The sequence below is a fragment of the Dicentrarchus labrax genome, unplaced genomic scaffold, assembly GCF_905237075.1.
Source record: "Dicentrarchus labrax unplaced genomic scaffold, dlabrax2021, whole genome shotgun sequence".
NCBI classification, from domain to species: Eukaryota; Metazoa; Chordata; class Actinopteri; family Moronidae; genus Dicentrarchus; species Dicentrarchus labrax.
In genome coordinates, this window is record NW_026136996.1 from 1 (window position 1) to 22,891 (window position 22,891).

At 40.4% G+C, this 22,891-nt stretch overlaps 1 protein-coding gene and 1 pseudogene across 1 annotated transcript; one reads left to right on the top strand and one right to left on the bottom strand.

Moving 5' to 3' along the window:
* Nucleotides 1-640: 640 nt before the first annotated feature.
* LOC127361201 (uncharacterized) lies at nucleotides 641-4,474 on the top strand. The gene is made up of 3 exons (XM_051395617.1): nucleotides 641-2,545; nucleotides 3,198-3,306; nucleotides 3,511-4,474. The coding sequence occupies exons 1-3, from the start codon at nucleotides 2,139-2,141 to the stop codon at nucleotides 3,634-3,636; spliced, it is 642 nt and encodes a 213-aa protein (XP_051251577.1). The 5' UTR covers nucleotides 641-2,138; the 3' UTR covers nucleotides 3,637-4,474.
* Nucleotides 4,475-5,531: 1,057 nt separating this feature from the next.
* Nucleotides 5,532-18,883, bottom strand: LOC127361199 (myosin heavy chain, fast skeletal muscle-like; annotated as a pseudogene).
* Nucleotides 18,884-22,891: the final 4,008 nt, after the last annotated feature.

The following is a 22,891-nucleotide window of genomic DNA, read 5'->3' on the forward strand; positions in this document are numbered from 1 at the left end:
CACTCACATAGCCCTATAGTCAGCATTTATGACCAGCCTCACAAATAATGAATATGAAACAACTTACCAGTGATGTTATCATCCAGCAGCTGTCAGTTTAAATCCAAACCAGCAAAAGTGACATAAATCCACTGTAGCCTGAATGAAATGTCTAAACAGTCCAACACGTTTATACACGTCAAACACAACATATTCCACCACCATCATCGTCATTATCACGGTTGCTTTCAGGTACCTGCTGAGCTGCTGCTCTTTTTCACATTTTCACCAGTTTCGCTGGTAGAGCTAACAGCAGGACTCTGTCAGACATGGAGGGTTGAGTTGAGGTTGGTTGAGGCTTTTTTATCCGCATTTTTATAGTTGGTAAAAACAGAGAGACAGCAGACAGGCTGTGAGCCTTTAAAACTCCTGGTGTTGTTCCTGTGCATATCCAAATAGACTGGCGGGGGGCAATTAAGGGGGTACTAAGGGGGGTGGAATCAGCAACAATACAGCAGGCTATAGCCGCTGGCTACTGCGTATTGTTGAGAACCCCTTGGCAGCGATCAGGGCTCGTCTCTGCTCTGCAGCAGGCAGACTGGTCTGAGCAGTGTCGGCTGGCCAATAGAGGGCGCTAGGGCGCCGCCCCCCTTGAGCCACAGAAAAATAAAATAAAAATTAAAAATTAAATAATAATAATAATAATAATGATAAAAATATCAGTATGTCAATATTTGTGTGTTTGCAATATGGAATGCACCCAGTAATATGTGTAAAATATGATAGAAAATCATATTTTACAACCTTTCCTCTGCCTGTCTGAACGCCTCATCAGCTCTGGGGCGATAGAGAAAGCGCCCCCAGGAGGCGGGTCTATGTAGCAGTTAAGCCAATTGCTAATTTAAGATATGAATGTATGACATTAAATTCAGCCAATCAGCGTCCTTAAATCGAATTCACGAAGGGCGATTATTTTATCGCCCCAAGCTCGCCTCTGATAAAATAAGGACCGGGCGCTAGGGGCGCCATTTTTACTAGACGACAATGGCGAGCGCGAACGTTAGTCCTCCAAGCCCAAGACCCAACCCTAACTCGGTGGAATCTCTCCTCCAAGATCCATTTGAGAGGAGAACTTTGTCGGAGAAAGTTCGGGTGAAAGAGCTGGGCCCAGATCAACCTGACCTTTCAATTAGACAGCAGGCTAGCGAGAAAGGGAAGCAATATATGCGCGGCTTCTCCCGTAGCTGGTACACCAGGAAGGCTTGGCTAGCTGGGTGCACTCATGCTAATGCTTTATTTTGCTTTCTGTGCTTGCTTTTTAAAACGACGGGGACAGATCCAGCATGGACAGTTACCGGAGTGAGAGATATGAAGCACCTGTCAGAGAAGGTAAAGAAACACGAGAACACCAGGGCACACATGGATAACGCTGTAAAGCTAGCCATATTAGGAAGGGTGAACATCGCTACGCAGCTGGATGACGGCCACAGGATTGTGGTGAGGAAACACAATGAGGAGGTGGATAAAAACAGGCACATTTTATCCAAAATTATAGATTGTGTGAAGTTTTGTGGGGCTTTTGAGTTGGCCTTGCGTGGGCATGACGAGACTAACTCGGACTCCTCGGTAAACCCCGGCATTTTCCGGGGCTTGGTGGATTTTGTTGCCTCCCTTGACAGTGTGCTGGAGGAGCACCTGAAGACAGCTACCGTTTTTAAGGGCACGTCAAAGACGATACAGAACGAGCTGTTGGACTGCATGCTGTCAGTGCTTAAGGATTACATCCTGGAGGAAGTAAAGAGTGCTGATTTTATCGCCATTCAAGCCGACGAGACGACTGACGTTTCCACCCACTGCCAGCTGGTACTTGTGCTACGCTACATCGATGCTAACAGTAACATCAAAGAGCGGTTTTTCGAGTTCATTACCATCCAGAACGCAACCGCCGACACCATCGCTACAGCGCTGCTGGAGAGGCTCAGCACCATACTCTCACATGGACAAAAGGCCAAACTTATTGCCCAGGCTTACGACGGAGCAAGTGTGATGAGGGGAGCCACCGGCGGAGTGCAGCGTAAAATAGTGGATGTGTACGAAAATGCACACTACGTCCACTGCTACACACATCAGCTGAACCTCATCATGCAGCAGGCTACTTCATGCATCCCCAGGATCGGCACTTTCTTTTCCGACCTTTCTTCTCCAGGTCTCCCAAGCGAACCACTGTGCTTGACCAAGTGGTTGCCCATAGACTCCCCAGAGCCTCTACAACACGGTGGAACTTCCACAGTCGCGCTGTAAACACTGTGTACGAGCACAAGGATGACCTCCTAACGTGTTTCCAGACCATCAGAGACTCTGGGAACTTTGACCCCCCGACTGTCAGAGAGGCTGGGGGCTTTGTGAGGATGCTTGAAGATGAGGCTTTCTGCTTTTTCCTGGCGCTGTTCCACAAGATCATGCCAAATGTGGACATGCTTTTCAGCCAGCTGCAGAAGAGGAACATCGACCCTGTCTTCATTAAAGAACTTGTCCAGAGGTTCACAGACAGCATGCTAACGATCAGGTAAATAACTATATTTACTATTGGCTGATAAAGCTGTTGTTGTTAGAAAGATGAATAGCTCACTTCCAACAGTGTAAAAGCCTAAATGTGTCTTGTCATTAAAGTGAGTGATTATCATAGAGGACATCACAATTATATTTGTTTTAGTATTTTAAAAGGAAAGAGAACACACAATCAGACTTGGATAATAATGCAGGAAAGTATTACACAGTTTGTAATAACAGGCTTATTAAGGTGTCCACCAGGTCAATTTCTAGAAGAGGCCTAGTTGTTATTGAAGATTGAAGATTAACTTTATTGTCATTTAGACTATCACACAAGTGCACAGGAGAACAAAATTATGTTGCATCCCTCTCACAAATGTAATAGAAAACTGCTAAAAAACGTAATAACATAAGTTAATTATGTACATCACAAGTTAAAAGCAGTTACTAGACATATTGTGTGTGTGTGTGTGTGTGTATTTACGATATGTCTAGTAACTGCTTTTAACCTGTGATGTACATAATTAACAGTCAGTCAGTGGATGTGTGTGTGTGTGTGTGTGTGTGTGTGTGTGTGTGTGTGTGTGTGTGTGTGTTGAGGGGGGTTTACAGTGGGTTAAGAAGTCTGATGGCAAGTTATCAAATTAAACTTTATTTTTTGGACCCAGGGCCTCCATTCCCTCTTTGTGTGGGGACAGCGCATCTGACAAGCAGCAGCAGCCCATAAAGCGACGGAGGATGCTGGGACCAGGAGAACAACAGAGGCTGGCTACAGAGGTAAGTTGTGATGTAATTGTCAGTGTTTCCCCTAGAACTTTTTTTCAGGCCTGGTAGTATGTAGCCAAAACCAAAAACCCTGAACAATCAGCACCTTAGTAATCATATACTTGACTTGGACATAGGCATGTGTTCAGTCAGGATCACTTGCATCAAAAAAGCTTTGCAAATTGCAAATTAAAGCTGATGATGTATCTTTTACAGGTATGTGATACTATCCTGATTCATGCCAAGGAGAGGTTCTCCTTCACCCAGCACCTCATCAGCGCAACACTGTTGCACGGAAAGTTGTTCCCACAACAAAGTGAAGTTCCCCGATGCAGCGCTTGAAACAACTGTGGAGGCGTACCCGATGTTTAACAAGGCCAAGCTCAAAACCGAACTGTCCCTCATCTATGAGAACAGTGAGTTCAAGGCTTGTAGTGGTGCAGTGCCTCTGTACCAGTTCTTCATGGAGAACAACCTTCAGAGCACTTTCACAGAGACTGTCAGCCTCCTCAAGATCCTCATCACCACACCCATGACAACAGCTGAGTCAGAAAGGTGCTTCTCTACACTGAAGAGGATCAAGACCTTCCTGAGAAACAGCATGGCACAGGATCGCCTGAATGCTCTGGCTATGCTCTCCATGGAGAAGAAACTTGTCAGGGACATTCCTGACTTTAATAAAAGGGTCATTGAGAGGTTTGCCACTCAGAAGGACAGACGGGCAAAATTCCTGTACAAATAAAATGACACACACACACACACACACACACACACCCCGCAGCACTGACCACATGTTTTTTTGTATATAGTTGACCTTAGCATAAAGAATCATCCAGTTATATATGGTACTCTAGAAAGTCTTAATAGTGTGTTTGCTAATATTACTGTATATATGTTGTTTTGTGTCAATGAATTGCTGCAGTTCTGGAGCACATTAACGATTAGTTACATTTAGTTTGATCATAAAATACTGTATGCTATTCTTCCAGTCAAAGGTTTGAGTTCAGCCACGTGATATCCATTTCTACATTATACATCCTTTATACAGTGTAAGATTTATTTTAAACTTTATAATAATTTCATGTTATTATCCACTTTCCACAATAGATGTTAAGTGTAGAAATAGTCAATTGTTTGTTTCTTGTGTTTGTGCAATATGATGTTTATGTTTTTGTGTAAGAATGCCTCAACTAATATTGGCATTAAATAATTACTGACTATTTCACTGAGCACTGGTGTCCTGCAGTTTGTGTTAAATTGTATTGCGATGGTTACGAAAACAAAAATGTATGGCACAGCCCCACCGAGAATATTTTTCACCAGCCGCCACTGGGTCTGAGTCTGACTTTTTGCCACAATCAAGACACAAAATATTCAACTAAACAACAAAAAAATGCATATTCAGTCAGGCAGTTTGGGCCAAAGGTGGGCCCCTAGAGAACCGTGGGTCACAAGTTGGTGAGTGAATGCACTCAAGTTGTGTAATTAAAGAAAGTCTATCATATTTTAACGTCTGCTTTTAATGTGTTTATCTATGACAGTCCTGGCTGGCCCTATATGTTCGCATTGCAAGCTGCATAGGGCACCGCTAATTACGTAAGGGCACCGCCTCCCTTTCGTGTCAGTGTTCTGAGATTTAAAGCCAGCCTATAGGCTTATGGACAAAGCTAATTATATTATGAGGACTAGACTACTTACCAGGCAGCAGAGCCAGAGCCTATTGTTATATTTTATATTTAATTATTTTCTTCATTTTATATTTAATACAATTTATTATTTATCTTGTTAATATTCACTTATCTTAATATTCAATAGAAAATATTCTACTCAATAAATATTGTTTGTTTATACCTCATTTTATTCTGTATTGCTCTACTTATTCTTAGACCGACAGAGCAAACTTTTTAAGGAGGAGGGAGGATTGTAGTGGGAGCACTGGGGTGTCAGGTGTGACTGTGTGGCAAAGGCAAATAGTTTACAGGTTAGGTAGGAGAGCCCCTTTAGAGAACCCCAGGGAGGTCAGGACTGGCTCTGCTCTATGCACATGTATACAAGGTATTTTTTGTGTGATTGTATAGTTAAACTTTTGGGGTGATGTTCAGTTAAGTAGGAGTAGGATTAATGAAGTGATTCTTCTTTAAACGCAAATATTCTGTTTTCCTTCTCAAAAATACAATATTACTGCCTACTAAAAAATGCAGTACGGATTTCACAGACAAAATACAGAGCAAATGGTATTGAATGTATAATTTTTATTGAAATGTTACAGTGTAAAGTTAAATTTGGTTCATATTGTATGAACTCTGTAATAGGTTCATTTTGATGTGGCCTCTTATTCAGCAGACTCACTCTGGAAGAAAAATGAAAAAAAAGTAATTATTTCAAGGTTTAACAAGTTATTAAGTTTTATTTAACTTTCAAGGGGTGTTTTTCTACATGTGGTTGTATGCATGTGCTTCTAGAAGTCGTTCCACAAGCTTGATTGAATTTTATGTCAATGAAACCTGAATTTATCTGCACCATATATAGAAACCAGGACAGCAATCCATTTCAAAATTATTAGTATGGAAATTATTACCTTTCCAGCATCACGGCTCTTGGCTCTCAACTTGTTGACCTGGGACTCAGCGATGTCAGCTCGCTCCTGAGCTTCCTCCAGCTCATGCTGAACCTTTCTCAGTCTGGACATGTGGCCGTTGGCCTGCTCTTCCTGTGACGGTATCGGGGGTTATATAGCCTTAGTCTTAGGACAGTTAATGATGTATTATTTATTCTAAATTAAATGATTGGTCATATAAATGTTGACTTACAGCCTCCTCAGCCTGTCTCTTGTAAGATTTGACTTTGAGCTGCAGCTTGTCAACCAGATCCTGAAGTCTGGTCACATTCTTCTTGTCCTCCTCAGTCTGTGCAGACAAAAATTGTAAGTCAAAGAGAAAAGAGAATTCAAATAATGTGTTTTTTAGTGAAATTAGTCACCTGGTAGGTCAGCTCCTTCACTCTCCGCTCATATTTGCGGACTCCTTTAACAGCGTCAGCGCCACGTCTCTGCTCACCTTCAACTTCAGCTTCCAGCTCACGCACCTGAAATGTGATAAATAATCAAAGTTTATAAAAGAATTTTAGTTCATATATATATATATCTATATATATAGATATATATATATAAAGCATAGAGATAAATTAGAATAGAACTGACTCAGTGTCAGATGTACATTCAGAAAAAAGCCATTTATAGTATATGCTGTTCATACCCTGTACTCCAGTTTCTGGAGCTGCTTCTTGCCACCCTTCATAGCGAGGTTCTCAGCCTCATCCAGACGATGCTGCAGGTCCTTGACTGTGACTTCCAGGTTCTTCTTCATCCTCTCCAGGTGAGCACTGGTGTCCTGCTCCTTCTTCAGCTCCTCAGCCATCATGGCAGCCTGAAATGATGGGCAGTTTGGAATTAGAATTTTAAGTCTTGACATTATCGGTCAAGTGTCAGGAAGAATTTGGTGAAGTAGTTTTTTTTACATTAAAAAGAGGACTCACATCAGTGATAGCCTTTTTGGCTTTCTCCTCAGCATTTCTTGCTTCCTGAACTGAATCCTCCACTTCACCCTGAACCTGGACAAGGTCAGACTCCAGCTTCTTCTTGGTGTTCATAAGACTGGTGTTCTGAGAGTGAAGCAGTCCGACGCGCTCACTGGCATCAACCAACTCCTGCTCAGCCACTTTGCGTCCTCTCTCTGTCTGCTCCAGAGCAGCTCTCAGCTCCTCAATCTCAGCCACCATCAGGCCATTTCTGCGCTCCACCATGGCAACCTGCTCCTTCATGTCTTCCTGTCCTCTGACAGCATCATCAAGGTGCAGTTGGGCATCCTGACAAAGAAAAAAACCCCAATGAACTACTATTTTTTACTTCAATACTTTTTAACTTAAGGATCATATAAACCTCACCTTGAGCTGTCCCTGGACATTCCTCAGTTGTTTCTGGGCCTCAGCAGCCTGCCTGTTGGCATGGCTCAGCTGAATCTCCATCTCATTCAGGTCTCCTTCCATCTTCTTCTTGACTCTCAGGGCATCATTCCTGCTCCTCACCTCAGAATCAAGAGTGCTCTGCATGGAGTCAATCACCCTCTGGCTGTTCCTCTTGATCTGCTCCATCTCCTCATCCTTCTCTGCCAGCTTCCTGTCAACCTCACCTTTGATCTGGTTGAGCTCCAGCTGAACACGGAGAATCTTGGACTCCTCATGCTCCAGTGTACCCTTAAAAAAAAAAAAAAAATCACAAACATAGCAAAAGTTACTTCTTGCAGAAACAAAATAAAAATGAATGTATTTCATCATATAAGCGGTCCGATACTGAAATCAAGAGTTTACCTCAGCTTCCTCCAATGCCGACTGAATTTCAGATTTCTCAGTCTCCACAGTCTTTTTGGCCTTCTCCAGCTCATGGATACTCTTTCCAGTCTCACCAATCTGTTCAGTCAGATCTGAGATCTCCTCTATAGAGCAACATAAGTCAGAATATAGTTAATAGCAACCTACGGAAACTGTCCTGCAAGATAGTTTGGAAATTATATTTTAGTAATTAAAGTACAACATACTTTAAAAGGAATATTTCTCCCTTCGATTCAGAGTAATCAGCCCAAGGGTTAAGCCACATTCAAAAGGTATAAGTGTCTCCTCAGTATTGGAATGTTGTTTAGGCAATAGTAGTTTAAGTTCATACAAGAGAGTTCATCAACACACACGTTCATAAACTACTCTTGTAAGGGTCAGAGAAGGACCCACACAAGACTAGTTACATTTTCAAATCTAGTGAGATTGACATACGTTGCAGGTTCTTGTTCTCTCTCTTCAAGGTCTCCAGATGATCCAGAGCCTCCTCATAAGAGTTCTTCATCTTAAACAGTTCAGTGCTGAGAGAGCGAGCCTCCTTCTGGGCTCCTTCCAGCTCTGCCTGGCCCTCTTCATACTTCTGTTTCCATTCTGCCAGGACCTAGAATTATATAGATGAGTAACACTGATTACTTACTAAAATAGATTTTTGTTTCCATCATATCAATGTGGTCTTGATTTCTTTTTACCTTATCAAAGTTCCTCTGCTTCTTGTCAAGGTTGGCAGCCAGACCATTAGCTCTCTCCACATCAATCATGAGGTCCTCCACCTCACCCTGCAGCCTCTGTTTGGTCTTCTCCAAAGACGCGCACTTTGAGTTCACAGCCTCAATGGATTCCTCAGCATCCTGCAGGCGCTGGGCAAGCTTTTTCCTGTAGTCAAGTATTTTTAAATTAAATTTAGCAAGAAATATGTGAAAATACCGAATTAAAAATCTATTTATGAAGGAAATAGTAGAAAGCTTTTACGTACTTTGCTTCCTCCAGCTCCTCTGTGCGCTGGATAGCATCAGTCTCATATTTGGACCTCCATTGAGCCACCTCACTGTTGGCCTTGGACATTCCTCGCTGCAGCTCAGCCTTGGCCTCCTGCTCCTCCTCAAACTGCTCTCTGAGCAGATCACAGTCATGGCGGGCTGACTGAACAGAATGGGCTAGGGCGTTCTTGGCCTGTTAAGCACACAGTCCATGTCAGAGGTACATTGACCTAATGTATGTCACATCCAGATGTTTTGTGGATAGGTGAAGTTAAAACTCCAAAGAGCCATGTTTTGGGAGCATTGTCTCTGAGTGCATCATTTGTTACTTTTTATGTTCTTTTATGAATTTAGATGTCCTTTCAAGAATTTAAATTTCTCTTTGACAAATTTCACTGTTACTCTTAACAGTGATCAACTGACCCTTTAATATTAGTCTTGCGATAAATTCCAAACCTTGTCTAGTTACTTTTAATTCTATAGCAATACCGTGATTTAACTAGTTTGACATTCTCAGTATTACAAGGATAATGGATAATGTGTGTATAACAATGTTTGCTGGTGCATATATATATATATATATATATATATACATACACGCACACACATACACACACACACACACGTATTTTGTTTGTTAGTAATAGAAAATGTTACTAAATGGAGAAACCGATTCATACCCTTTAACAGTCTGAACATAAGAGATTAACTTTTCTTACCTTCACTTCCTCCTCAATTTGCCTCTTCAACTCCTCAATCTGCTGAGTGAAGGCCTGCTTGCCCCTGGTCAGCTGGGAAACGAGAGCTTCTTTCTCTTCAATCTGGCGGGAAAACTCACCTGCGTGACAAAATGTTCATGTGTCATTAATTATCATTTTAATTATAGTTAATTAAGTATTTCTACAATACAGGACACAATAAAACATACATGTTGCCATTTAACGGGTTTGTGTATAAAACACCTCTGTTATATCTCTAATACAGTTAACTCACCATTCTCCGTCTGCAGTCTTGCCTTCTGTGTGTTGATGTCATTCAACTGGCGGACGTTTTCATCATTTTTGGCTTTGAGTTCACTGAACTGGTCTTCAAGTGTTCTGCACATTTTTTCCAAGTTACCCTATAAACGACAAAACATTATGTTTTAAAAAAGATGAAATTCAACGATGCAAACTTCTCTGTCTTGCAGTTGATTAAAGCCGTTGTAACTGAATTCAATGATTGGTGATGACTTAAACACAGAGATGTTTGCTATTCTCTTATACATAGTATTTCTTCCATAACCTATGTATTTCTGCTTTTGTATTCTTGAGATAGTAAAGAGGGAAATCCCTCACCTTAGCTTTGGCAACAGCCTCCATATTGCTGGTAAGGTCATCAATCTCCATCTTGTACTCGCTCTTCTCTTTCTCCAGCTTCTGCTTAACACGCTGGAGGTTGTCGATCTGCTCTCCCAGCTCTGCAACACTGTCAGCCTGTTTCTTGCGGAGAGCTGCTGCAGTAGCCTCATGCTGCAGGGTTGACTCTTCAAGATCACGACGCAGCTTCTGGAACTCAGCCTCACGTTTCTTGTTCATCTCAATCTGAGCAGCTGTTGCTCCTCCAGCTTCCTCAAGCCTCTCGCTGATCTCTTCAAGCTCCCTGGAGAGATCAGCCCTCTGCTTCTCAACCTTAGCCCGGGCAGCTCTCTCAGCCTCAATCTCTTCTTCCAGCTCCTCAATACGAGCCTGGATTTGAATATAGTAATATCAAGAAGATTTATTAACTGTAACACACTCCCAGCATGTTCTTTTTGATTCACTGGGTTTACTATTCTCATCAAACACGTTACCTGGAGTTCCTTGATCTTCTTCTGAAGCTGAGCGCCAAGAGACTGTTCATCCTCAATCTTGCTGAGGAGCTGGCTGGTCTCAAAGTCTTTCCTTGATGAGGATACCAAGAAAGCTGTTATTGTCACAGTTTGTACTGTCAAATTTGATATGTGAGATATTGAAGAGAGGACTGATAACCTTAAACAAACCAAAAACGTACTTCTTGATTTTCTCGTCAGATTGCTGTTTGTCATTCTCCAGATCCATTATGGACTCCTGGGCCAGTTTCAGATCTCCCTCAAGCTTCCTCTTGGCTCTCTCAAGGTCCATGCGGAGCTTCTTCTCTTGCTCCAGTGATCCCTCAAGCTATCAGATGACAGTAATGATAGTTGATTTGAGCCGTTCATTAGACAACATCAATATAATTTGATCAAGCTTTTAAGAAAATCATCAATCAATCAACTTGTATTATGGAAGGTCAACTTTAAAACACAAGCTACTTCACACTAAGAGCACAGTATTTTTTCTTACATCGTCCACTTGCTGTTCCAGCTTTGTCTTGGCCTTGGTCAGAGTGTTGACTTTGTCTTCCTCTGCTTGGAGATCATCAAGTGTTTGCTGGTGGGACTCTTGGAGAGCTTTCTTCTCTTTAGTTAACTTGGCAATAGACTCATCTTGAGATGCCATCTCCTCTGTCAGGTTTTTCACCTAAAATGATGTGAAAGGTGCATTAGTTCCATCATGTTATGTCCACAGTCTATATGCTTATACAAATGTATGTAGAATGTTGTATGTAAAATCATTTAAACCTTGTTTTCTGTGGCATGTTTCTCCTTCTCCACTTTAGCCAAGGTGAGCTCCAAGTCATCGATGTCTTTCTTCAGCTCAGAGCATTCATCCTCCAGCTTCCTCTTCTTAGCAGTCAGCTCAGCATTGATTTCCTCTTCATCCTCCAGTCTCTCAGTTGTCTCTTTGAGTTTGGCCTCAAGCTGGATCTTGCTCTTAATGAGCCCTTCGCATCTTTCCTCAGCATCACCCAGACTCTCAACTTCCTATAGTACATTTTTAATTTAAAATGAGTTTGTAAGTTTAAAGTTTAAATATTCATTGGTTTTAGTTAATTGTCCTTTTAGTTGATCTACAACTTTGCTAAGACACATAGACAATAAGAAGACTTCTTATCCCAACTAGATATATGTAAATGTAAGCAACAGTGTTCCATTAGTAAAGTGTTTATGTGAAAGAATCACACTTTCTTTTGGTCTCTACTTACTGCTGCCACTTGCAGTTGCAGGTCATTCTTTTCCTGCATCAGGGAAACCATCTTCTCCTCCAGTTCCTTCTTCTTGGCCAAAGCAGCAGCTAGGTCTGTTTTCATCTTATCGTAGTTCTCCTTCATCTGCTGGAGCTCCTTCTCAGTTTCAGCACTCTTCAGAAGAGGCTTGATCTTGAAGTACAGTTTCAGCCACGGCCAGTTCTTCACATTCATGAATGAACGGACATTGTACTGGATGGTATAGATAGATTCCCTATAAAAAATAAGTATATTATGATGACAGTATTATTTTGTCAAACATTTTACTGTGTACATTGTTTTGCATATGTATATTGATGTTATCGTGATAGACACAGTTCAGCTTAGTGTACCGTATAAGAATCCTACCTCCTCTCCATCATCTTAACAAACTCCTTCCTCATCACATAACCTCTGGCAAGTGCTTGAGTCATGGTAACCAGCGTAGCCAGTTTCTCATCTCTCATCTCCTCAAGAGTACCCAGCAGACCAGCTTTGAAGAACACCTATTTTGTTTCATAAAAAAAAAAAAAAACACACTTAAGGAAACATGCATACAACAGAACAACAAAAGTAACATAGTCAATGAGAATGTACCTTTGTGTGCCCAAATCTGTACTGAGTGTGGTCCACATCAATGGAGCCCAGCAGCTTCTCTGAAGCTTTCTTGTTGTCAATGAACTGTCCCTCAGGGATGACACTGGCATTCAATACTTTGTATCTACAAGAGAAAATGTTGTTACTTATATTTACCTCACTTCTAAGCCTGCTGTTTTACATCATAATAACTTCAATCAATATAAAAAGTAACCTCTGCTTGAAGTCAGCATAGAGGATTCTGCTGGGGAAACCCTTTCTGCAGATTCTGATGCCCTCTAGTACACCGTTACATCTCAGCTGGTGGATGACCAAGGAGTTCTCCATAAGACCTGCACATTGCAAACTGATTGTATTAAGACATTTTCTTACACTATACTTTTACACACAGTGCACAAAACTGGGTAATGTGCTTCTTACCTGGAGTCTTTGATTCATTAGGAATCAGGCAGCGGACAAAATGAGGGTGAGTGCTCCTCAAGTTGGTCATCAGCTTGCCCAGGTTCTCCTGTGGATTAGCAACAAAAGGTAACAGGTAATCAGTATTTTAATCTGAGGTATTTTAAGATAAGGGTCTTATTTGTTATAAAAATATGAAACAATACATACCCTGAAAAGAGCAGACACAGTCTGGAAGGAACCACCCTTCTTCTTTCCACCCTTCTTGCTGGCAGCAGCCTCTGTTTTGCAAAACATTGAATTTAATTAACAGTACTAAATAAATAACACTGTAGTGTACTGTAGTTTTTTTTTCTCTGTGGAATTAACTTTTTTTTATCGAAGTCACATAAATGAATATATTACTGCTGAGCAGTCATCAACGTAATGTAATGAAAAATTCATGATGTTTTTTAAACCATGGATATTGGTCGGGACAATTGTATTATTAAGCTGAAGTTTGCCACTATACTGGGTAATACTGAGTTCTGGATACTCAGCTCGGATTTCTTACCTTCAGCTCCAGCATGAACTGCATACAACATACACAGAAGTTTGTTGGAAGACTTCTGGTAGAGCTGAACGACTGAGTCATTCAGGGGGTCCTTGTTCTTGTCCAGCCAGCCAGTGATATTGTAGTCCACTGTACCAGCATAATGAACCAGGGAGAAGTGAGCTTCAGCCTTGCCCTTTCCAGGCTTTGGCTTTTCAAAGGCCTTGGTCTTGCCAAGATGCTGATCATGCAGCTTGTTCTTGAAGGTTGTGTCAGAGGCCTTGGGGAACATGCACTCCTCTTCGAGGATGGAGAAGATGCCCATTGGCTGAAGTGTAATTTACGTTGGTTTAGGTGTTGAAAAACCAAACTGAGAAAGTAAAGATTTACACATGCATAAAGAAAACCATGTCTAGTGGTTACTTTTTACCTTCTCAATAAGCTCAATGCACGCAGCCAAGTCCATACCGAAGTCAATGAACTCCCATTCGATACCTTCTTTCTTGTACTCCTCTTGCTCCAAGACAAACATATGTTGGTTGAAAAACTGTTGCAGTTTCTCATTGGTGAAGTTGATGCAGAGTTGCTCCAAGCTGTTGTACTGTAATAACAAAAAGGTATTTCTAATTTCATGGCAAAATAAGGTTGAACTTTAAAACTGCTCATATATTTTTCAACAACTCACATCAAAGATCTCAAATCCAGCGATATCCAACACTCCAATAAAGAACTGTCTTGCCTGCTTTGTGTCCAACATCTCATTGATACGAACGACCATCCACAAGAACATTTTCTCATAGATGGACTTGCACAGAGCACTGACAGAATTGTTGACCTAGAAATAAGGATTTTAGTGCGTAAATATCTCAGAATATTTTCATATCAAAATATTAAATGAAATATTTCCCTAATTTCAAACATCCAATTTTCTTTTTATTACCTGTGGCACGGTCTGACCTTTGGTCACCATCTCGTTTCCGACCTTGACTCTTGGATAGCACAGAGCTTTCAGCATATCAGCTGAATTCAGGCCCAAGAGGTAGGCGATTTTATCAGCCACTGATGGAGAGCAAGAGCATTAAGTACACATTAACTTGTGTCGTATTTTGCACATGAGAAAACTTGCATGCAGGGCACAAAATTAGCACCAGACAAATTCTGGTTCTTGCCTCACTCATCGGCCAAAATACAAAATTAATCTATTGGGTGGATGGTCCAATTTGAACATTCACTTGCCATTTGGCCAGTGGACAAAAATGTCTGGCATGTTTAGAATGGGTTATTTTAGCAATTACCCTCAGTGCCATCAGGTTCAGCCTGCTCCTCGCGCTGCTTCTGCTTGAATTTCATGTTGCCATGATGCATCACAGCTCCAGTCAGCTTGTAGATGCCCATCTTCTCCTCAGCAGTGAAACCCAAGATGTCAATTGCAGTCTGCATTACACAGGAAATACATTTATACAATATATATATATCAATTGCTTGATTTTTTTTTACTTTGATTGTTTATTCTTTTTAAAAACAGTGACGTGTGATCTGACATCTGTTGCAATGAACTCCTCCACATCATCAATGCTTTTGACAGTGATTTCACCCTGACTGATCATTGGGTAGTCATAGGGGTTGGTGGTGATCAGAAGAGCCTCTGAAAGACAAGAAACAAAGTACACAAGTCTTTTCATTGTTTCTAGTAGTCTAATTTCTAGGTTCAAATTGACTATTAACTTACCCAAGAGCTCAGGCTTGTGGCCAGTCATCAGCTGATAGAAGATATGGTAGCTCCTCTCAGCAGACAACTGGAAGGTTACACGAGACTTCTCCAGCAGATCTAAGAATAACAAATTCAATTGGAGACAGTAAAATTCTGGCATTACAACATACTGTTGATATTTAAAGCCAGTATGTCAGCAGCCCTTCTGCAGTTCCCTTCTTACTTACTTCTGAAACCTGTGATTGAAAGTATCTATCCATCCCTTGTCATTACTTTTTATAGAGTTGTAGGGAGCTGGTATAGGCTCCCACAAATAGGTAACTATATTTCACCAAATCATACACACACCCCAGCTTCACTTAATCATAGTCACTCTAATTCCTCTGTGTTATGGCAGTGCTGACAGACCAGCAGATGGTAGGCAGTCACTGTGTGGATGTATGTATCACTTTCCAGCTGCCTGCTGATATATATTACCTTGGCTGCAACCACACTATACGCATTCTAAAGCTTCACCACAACATAACAAGTTGTCTTCTTAAAACTAAACTGAACTATCATATCTCTTGTATCTAAACCTAAAGATGTCTAATATTATGCTGTACCATGTCTAAAATAATACTTAAACAAAGCTATTACTGAATGAACAAATCAAGTCAAGTCAGTGTTATTTGTAGAGCCCAATATCATGATTTTGCCTCAAGGGGCTTTACAATCTTTATAGGATACAGGAAGAGAGGAGGGACCCCTCATCCAGGACTACAGACATGCAACAGATGTAATGTGTACAGAACCGACTGACAAAGAAAATTACAGCATGGACAACCAGGAGGAAAAAATTATAGATATTGCATTGTAGTTGCATTGCAACAATAAAACAAAAATAAATAATGAATAAAAGGTTCTTCCTTCATAATAAATTGCAATCATTCTCATTCATCCTGAATGCAAATTTTCAGTTTGCCAGACTTTTACCATCTCAAGCATACATTTACCATTGATTTAACACAATGTTTTGCACAGATAACTCAATTTACACCATAGCTGAAACTTACATGTTTCAATATCAGCTGAAGCCAGCTTGCCACTAGAGCCAAAGTGGATCCTGATGAATTTACCCTGGACAACCAGAACAGTATTAGCATAACATTTCATGAGCGAGCAATTAGAAAAAGTCTCAGAAACCTGGATGTCATCACTTACAAAACGAGAGGAGTTGTCATTTCTCACAGTCTTGGCATTACCATAGGCCTCCAGCAGAGGGTTGGCCGCAACAATTTGGTCCTCAAGGGAGCCCTGCAAGAGAAGATTGTAGTTACATCAACTGAGCATCCAAACAACTGTCCTCTCAGTTTTATCTTAAACAACCAATTTTACCTGCATCTTGCCAGGTGTTGGCTCAGCCTTCTTAGCTCCAATGGCTGCAATTGTTGCAAAGTACTGGATGACACGCTTGGTGTTGACAGTCTTTCCTGCACCAGATTCTCCACTGGGGTATGAGAGACACATTATCAAGATTCTGCTTCATTATCATAAAGTTTTTAAATATTTAGCAGTTTGTTTTATACTCACGTAATCAGGATTGACTGGTTCTCACGATCTGAAATACAAACATGCTTTACATGAGTTCCATGTTTAAGTTTAATTCTACTTCTTTGTATGTACACATTTTAACATTAGTATCACTGGTCTTACCAGTGAGCATGAACTGATAGCCATTGTCAGAGATGGAGAAGATGTGGGGTGGTGCCTCAATCCTCTTCTTGCCTCTGTATGCTCCCACAACTACAGTATCATACACAGGAAGCCACTTGTAGGGATTCACGACAACGCAAAACAACCCAGAGTAGGTCTGTAATAGAGAGCATGAATATTGTGTTACCATTTAGATATATACAGTCAAGTCCGAAATTATTCATGCCCCTGGCAAACTTTGACTTAAAGTTACTTTTATTCAACAAGCAAGTTTTTTCTTGATTGGAAATGACACAGGCATCTCCCAGAAGATAAGACGATGTACAAGAGGCATCATTGTGGAAAAAATATTTCTCAGCTTTTATTTACATTTGAACAAAATGTGGCATGTCCAAAATTATTCCTACCCTTCTCAATAATAAATAGAAAAGCCTTTAACCTTCAAACAAATTCAGTTTTGTTTCATCTGACCATAAAACAGAAGACCAGTAGTGTTCTTCTTTGTCCAGATGAGCATTTGCAAAGGCCAAGCAGGCTTTTGGGTGCCTTATCTGGAGAAGTGGTGTCCATCTTGGTCTGCGTCCGTGGAAGCCAGCAGTGTGCAGTGTCCGTTGGGCTGTCTGCCTTGAGACGTTGCCACCAGCAGAGCCCAGATTCACCAGGATGGCCTTGATGGTGATCTTTGGATTCTTTTTCACCTCTCTCACTATCCTCCTGGCCAGCACAGGTGTCACTTTTGGCTTCCGACCATATCCTCTGAGATTCCCCACAGTACGGAACGTCTTGTATTTTTTAATGATACTTTGTAGCCAATGGAACTTGAAAACATTTAGATATGGCCTCATAGCCCTTTCCTGACTTGTGAGCAGCCACAATGTGCAGCCACAGGTCCTCAGTGAGCTCCTTCATCTTAGCCATGACTGTCCACAAACCAACTGCAGAGAGAGCTGCTGTTTTTCACCTGATGAGTTGATTAAAACAGTTGTTCCCAATGAATCAGGGTAATTAGGATGCTTTAGAACAGCTTGGACTTTTTGAATGGTATAGAACTTTGGATTTTCCCATAGACCGTGACAGTTTCCAAAGGGTATGAATAATTTTGGACATGCCCCTTTTTTTCAAATGTAAATAAAAGCTGAGAAATATTTTTTTCAACAATGATGTCTCTTGTACATCGTCTTATTATCTTTTGGGAGAAGCCTGTTTCATTTCCGGGTCCCCAAAAAAAACTTGCTGGTTGAATAAAAGTAACTTCAAGTCAAAGTTTTCCAGGGGTATGAATAATTTCGGGCTTGACTGTATATCTACATATGTATATACACATTCAATTTTTATTGTATAGTGGAAACTCACGTAGATCATCCATGATGCATAACGCTCTTTGAGGTTATAAAGCACGCAAGGCTCATTGAGGTGGGTCATCATGGCCATGTCCTCAATTTTGTCAAACTTTGGAGGGTTCCTGGCATCGATTTGATCCTCTTTTACAGTGACCGTCTGAGTAGAAAATAAAGTGAGATATTGAAAGACATTTCATTGCCACATTTCATATCAAGTTGTATCAGTTAGATATTCTATAGCTATTCACCTACCTTTCCTCCCTCTGTCTCAACTTCAGCTTTGCCACCCTCTTTTTCAGAAGTTTGCCCTTGACATACATCTCATTTGGGTCAGCCACAAAGACAGCAGTTTTGGCATCAAATGGAGCAGCCTGGGCCGCTATCCTCTCCTTTTCTGGTTTTCGGAGGTAAATGGCCGCAGGGCCATACTGCTCCATCTCCGCGTCTGTGCTCATCGTGGCACTTAATGGAGACTGAAAATATGAGAGATTCAAACATGAATAATACGTTTGTCACAGAACCTGCAACTGATCAATTTCCATTGATTTTGTTTTGAAGAATTTACCTCAAATGATGCAAACTGAAAACTCTTGGTAGCCTGTATCTGTCAAGGTGCAAAAAGTTTTAGTAAGGAAGTATATAGGTTTTCATAATTTCATCTAAAATTACAACAATAAAATTAACACACAAAGCCAAATATAAAGAGTAGTCTAACTTAAGCAAAGTAACTTAAAAAGTTAAACACTAATTCAGCAGAATTATTAACTAACAGTGATACAGTATAATAATGTCACAGAAACTATGCATGCTATAGGAACAGTTTGTACACTCACCCAACTCTAATGGCAATCAGTTGGAGCAGATTTTCAGAGCTGCTGGTTTTATACACAACGAGTCTGCCTTCTCAGCATAACTGCCCCACTCAATTTGGTCAGGAATGCTTGACACCTTGCTGCTTGATAGTGATATGTGCTGTGCAGATAATTGCATAAGAGTGTATAAATGGATTAGCATGTTTCATTTTCTACATATATAATTAACATTTTACAAATCTTTATTAAAACTGTAGTTATGTTTTTGGATCTATATTTTATAACATAACAAATACACTATAACACCATCTAAATATTAAGGTATGTTGGATTCCATTGAATAGTCTCATGATGTGCACCAAAATATACAAGTACAGTGTCAAATTAATTATATAATTTTTTTAATGACATTTATATCCACATTGTTGATATATAACTAAAATCCCTGTATTCTGACAACACTCATTATCACTGTTTAAAAAAGTACTTCCAGTAATAGATTACAATATTATTAGGTTGATAGTTTTTGGACTTGATTGTGCTTATAAATACTGAGTACATAGTGATGTCCACAATATACCCAGTGGTACCCTGCAGTGTTTGTAGAGTATTTAAAACTTTACATTTATTATTTTAAAATTATTTAAAATTAAATAATTTTACATTGATACAGTTTATGGTTGGCACATATGCCCTGTTAATTCTGATATCACAGCCAGTGAAGAGAATTTTAAATTTGGAGAGGCACTCAAATGTCACTGGAGTATAGTTACAGGAGATCAAAAATTCAGGCTGATGGTCTTTCCATTAACGCTGGACAAGTTTTATATATCTTTTGGGAACGGACTTTAAGAAGGATTGCCAAATTAGATGAGGTAATACCAGAAATGTGTTCCCCGTTAATAACGTTCATATTTTGTGTTGAGGAATGAAAATGCAGTTTTTGAGTGGAAAGGTTTGATAGACTGACTGACTGACTGACTGACAAGTGATTTATTGAAGGGAGTCTGATATCATCTCCAGGGGCAGCTTTCATTTCCAAGTTTTATACAGACTTGGCTTATCATTTGCCTTCTTACTGGCAGATCACGGGGTATCACCATGGTCAAAAATAAATCCAGCTAAGGATGGAGTGATTCAGATATGGAATAGAGAGAAGGATATATTTATAGGACACATTAAGAAATGTTAACACCATATCTGAAGTTTTAAAAGATCTGTTGACCGATGTAGATCTCACATGTATTTAACTAGAAAATAATAATGTATTAGTTGGTAAGTTAAGGCCATTGCCAGGGATTTATTAAGTGCAATAAAATCTGTCTGTTCATTGTAGTTGTCTCAGGATCGGGTAGAATTGCCAGAAAAGTGCTGAGCTCACACAGAGCATTAAGTAGGAGTCACAACCAAAACATGTGCTCCACTTGTTTTTATCCCTGGTATTAAAGGAGAGTATGTTACAGATAATGCAGCGTTATGATATGGTTGGTTGCCATGTGTGCAGCATCAAGTGTTGCTGTAGTTAAATTTGCTATAGACCTGAAATAATAATGACAATTAAGGTTCTGCATTGTAACCCTAGCGCTATGAGAAACAGTCCCTTAAGGACTCTCTCCCCAAAATTCAGACTTACGATGATTAAAATCCAGTTTTGTTTGTTAAAGTCAAAGTAATATAAGTGTTTCCATCTTCCAAACTAGTTTCCTCCACGATTACAAAAATGAATTCAAGGATGTGATTGGTTGTTGGATTTCAAATCAGTAGAGGGTGACAATAAAAGTAATATTGTAACTGATTATTTTTTGGAGGAGTAACTATAATATTATTACTGAAATGTATTAGTAATTAGTTACACTACTAGTTACTGGGAAAAGTAATAATATTACTGTAATATAATTACTAGTAATGATTTACTGGCCAACCCTGTTTATATATATATATATATATATATATATATATATATATATATATATATATATATATATATATATATGTACATGTGTAACATTCTAGCTGCTATTCATGCTCTTTTGTTAAGAGTAATTTTAGTTCCTACCTGCCCTGTTCATGGGAACACTTATGAGTGTTACAGACTCAGGTTAACATGTGCAACAGTTCATCCTGCTGTAAGTTTTACTGCTGTGCTGTGTTAGTGTGTCGAAGCAAGAAAAAAGAAAAGTAAATAAAGAACTCTAGCCCATCCTTACCCACAGCCTCTGTCAAGAAAAGAGGGTTACAGACTGGTGCCAGGGGTTTTTCATTGTTGACTTAATTAACCAAGACATTCAATCAGCTAACAGGAATTAGTTGAGAGTTGCTGCAGTCTACAGGTCTGGGAGTTGGTTTCATTTTCTTTTATACTTGATCACATCATCCATGCAAATGTATATTGTGCATATAGTATATAGTTTTTTCACCCGGCAGTTTAAGTTTGACACTTTTGACATTAGTGGAAAATGTTGAGGACAAGCTGATAATGATGCAGTGAGACACAACAAAGACAGTATTTCACTACAGAGTGGAATTACTGCCATATTTCCATGGGGATGTTAAGGACAAAGACAGTTTTTCCACTGTGAAAAACTACACTGGAGCTTGCAGTTAAAGCTTGTCAGATGGACAACAGCTAGATATTGCCACAATACTTCCCACCCGCCTTAGTGGAGATGCACTGGCATTATGGTTGTCATTATCACCAGACACAAGGCAGGGCTATGTGGAATGTGCAGCTAAGCTAAATGAAGTGTTTTGAAGGAAAGGATTTTTGCTTCACTTCCAGACTTTTGTGAATGCCAGGCAGCGCTTGCCTAAGGAACCTTTAGTAGTATATTCTGCAGAACTGACAAGGTTGGTACTGGAGACATTATCTATGGCCAGCCAGGTATTGCAATCATTATGCCAGCAGTCAGGATCACTACAGGCACTACAGCCCAGACAGGCACAGCTCTTCTGACCACTTCAATGCAAGATACGCACACCAAAATGACTCCTATAGAGACACCTCTTATGCTTTTCTTAAGAGTCAGCTAGACCCAGGTATGATTTACATCTATACTGAGAAAAGACACCCCAAAAAAAAGGGAAAGGAGCTATTGTGAGCTTTAAAGCAGACCCCTCTGACATGGAAACAGATGGTAGCAGATGCTGTGGTCCAAGTGTCGGTTGCTACTGCTGATGAGGCCCCACAACAGGTGCTGCCCCCCTCACACAAAAAGTCTACATGCTATATAATAGCCATAATTGAGAACATTGCCACCAAAGTCTACCTAGACACAGGTTCACACATATCTCCAGTGAAGACTAATGTCTATTCAATGTCTGAGAGCAAAAGCTATGCAATGCTCTGATCTTTTTCCTACTATTTAGTCTTGGCACACTTCCTATTACCATCACGTTTACCCACACTGTTCAGGTTGTCAGAAACGTTACACAACCATTGATTTTAGGTTCGGACTTCCTACGTGCACATCATGCAGTTGTGGATTTAAGGGAAGGCAGGTACTTAGACTGCTCTCCTGAGCTGTAACGCTGTCACTTTATCTCCTGTTGTAGTCCCTGCTATGTCACAGATGACTGTTTTACGCAGGGTTCAGGCCACTGTTGGTGTGCCAGATCTTGAAGCTGACTACACAGGTATCTTAGGGCCAGGTCCACTTTGTTTCCAAGGTCTTTTGGCAGCATGCTTACTTGCACCTGTACCAGCAGGACTGATGCTGGCCTCCAAGTTCCAAGTGACATTAGGCTAGGAGATTTTCATCCACTATGCAGAGAGGGTAAGGATGACAACACTATAGCAGAAGTAGACATAGCCACAGCTACCGCGACAGCAGAACCCTCTCTTAAAGAGACATTACCAGATATCGACCTCAGTCACAATAATGATAAACAGCGTCAAAAGCTTGAGCTTTACTGCTGACTCATATTGATGATTTTAGTGCTCATGACCAAGACTATGGACTAGGGTTGTGTACTGTTCACATTTGAATCGATACCAGTACCTGGAATTTGGTACTGGTACCAAACATAACCCTTTTTCAGTACAC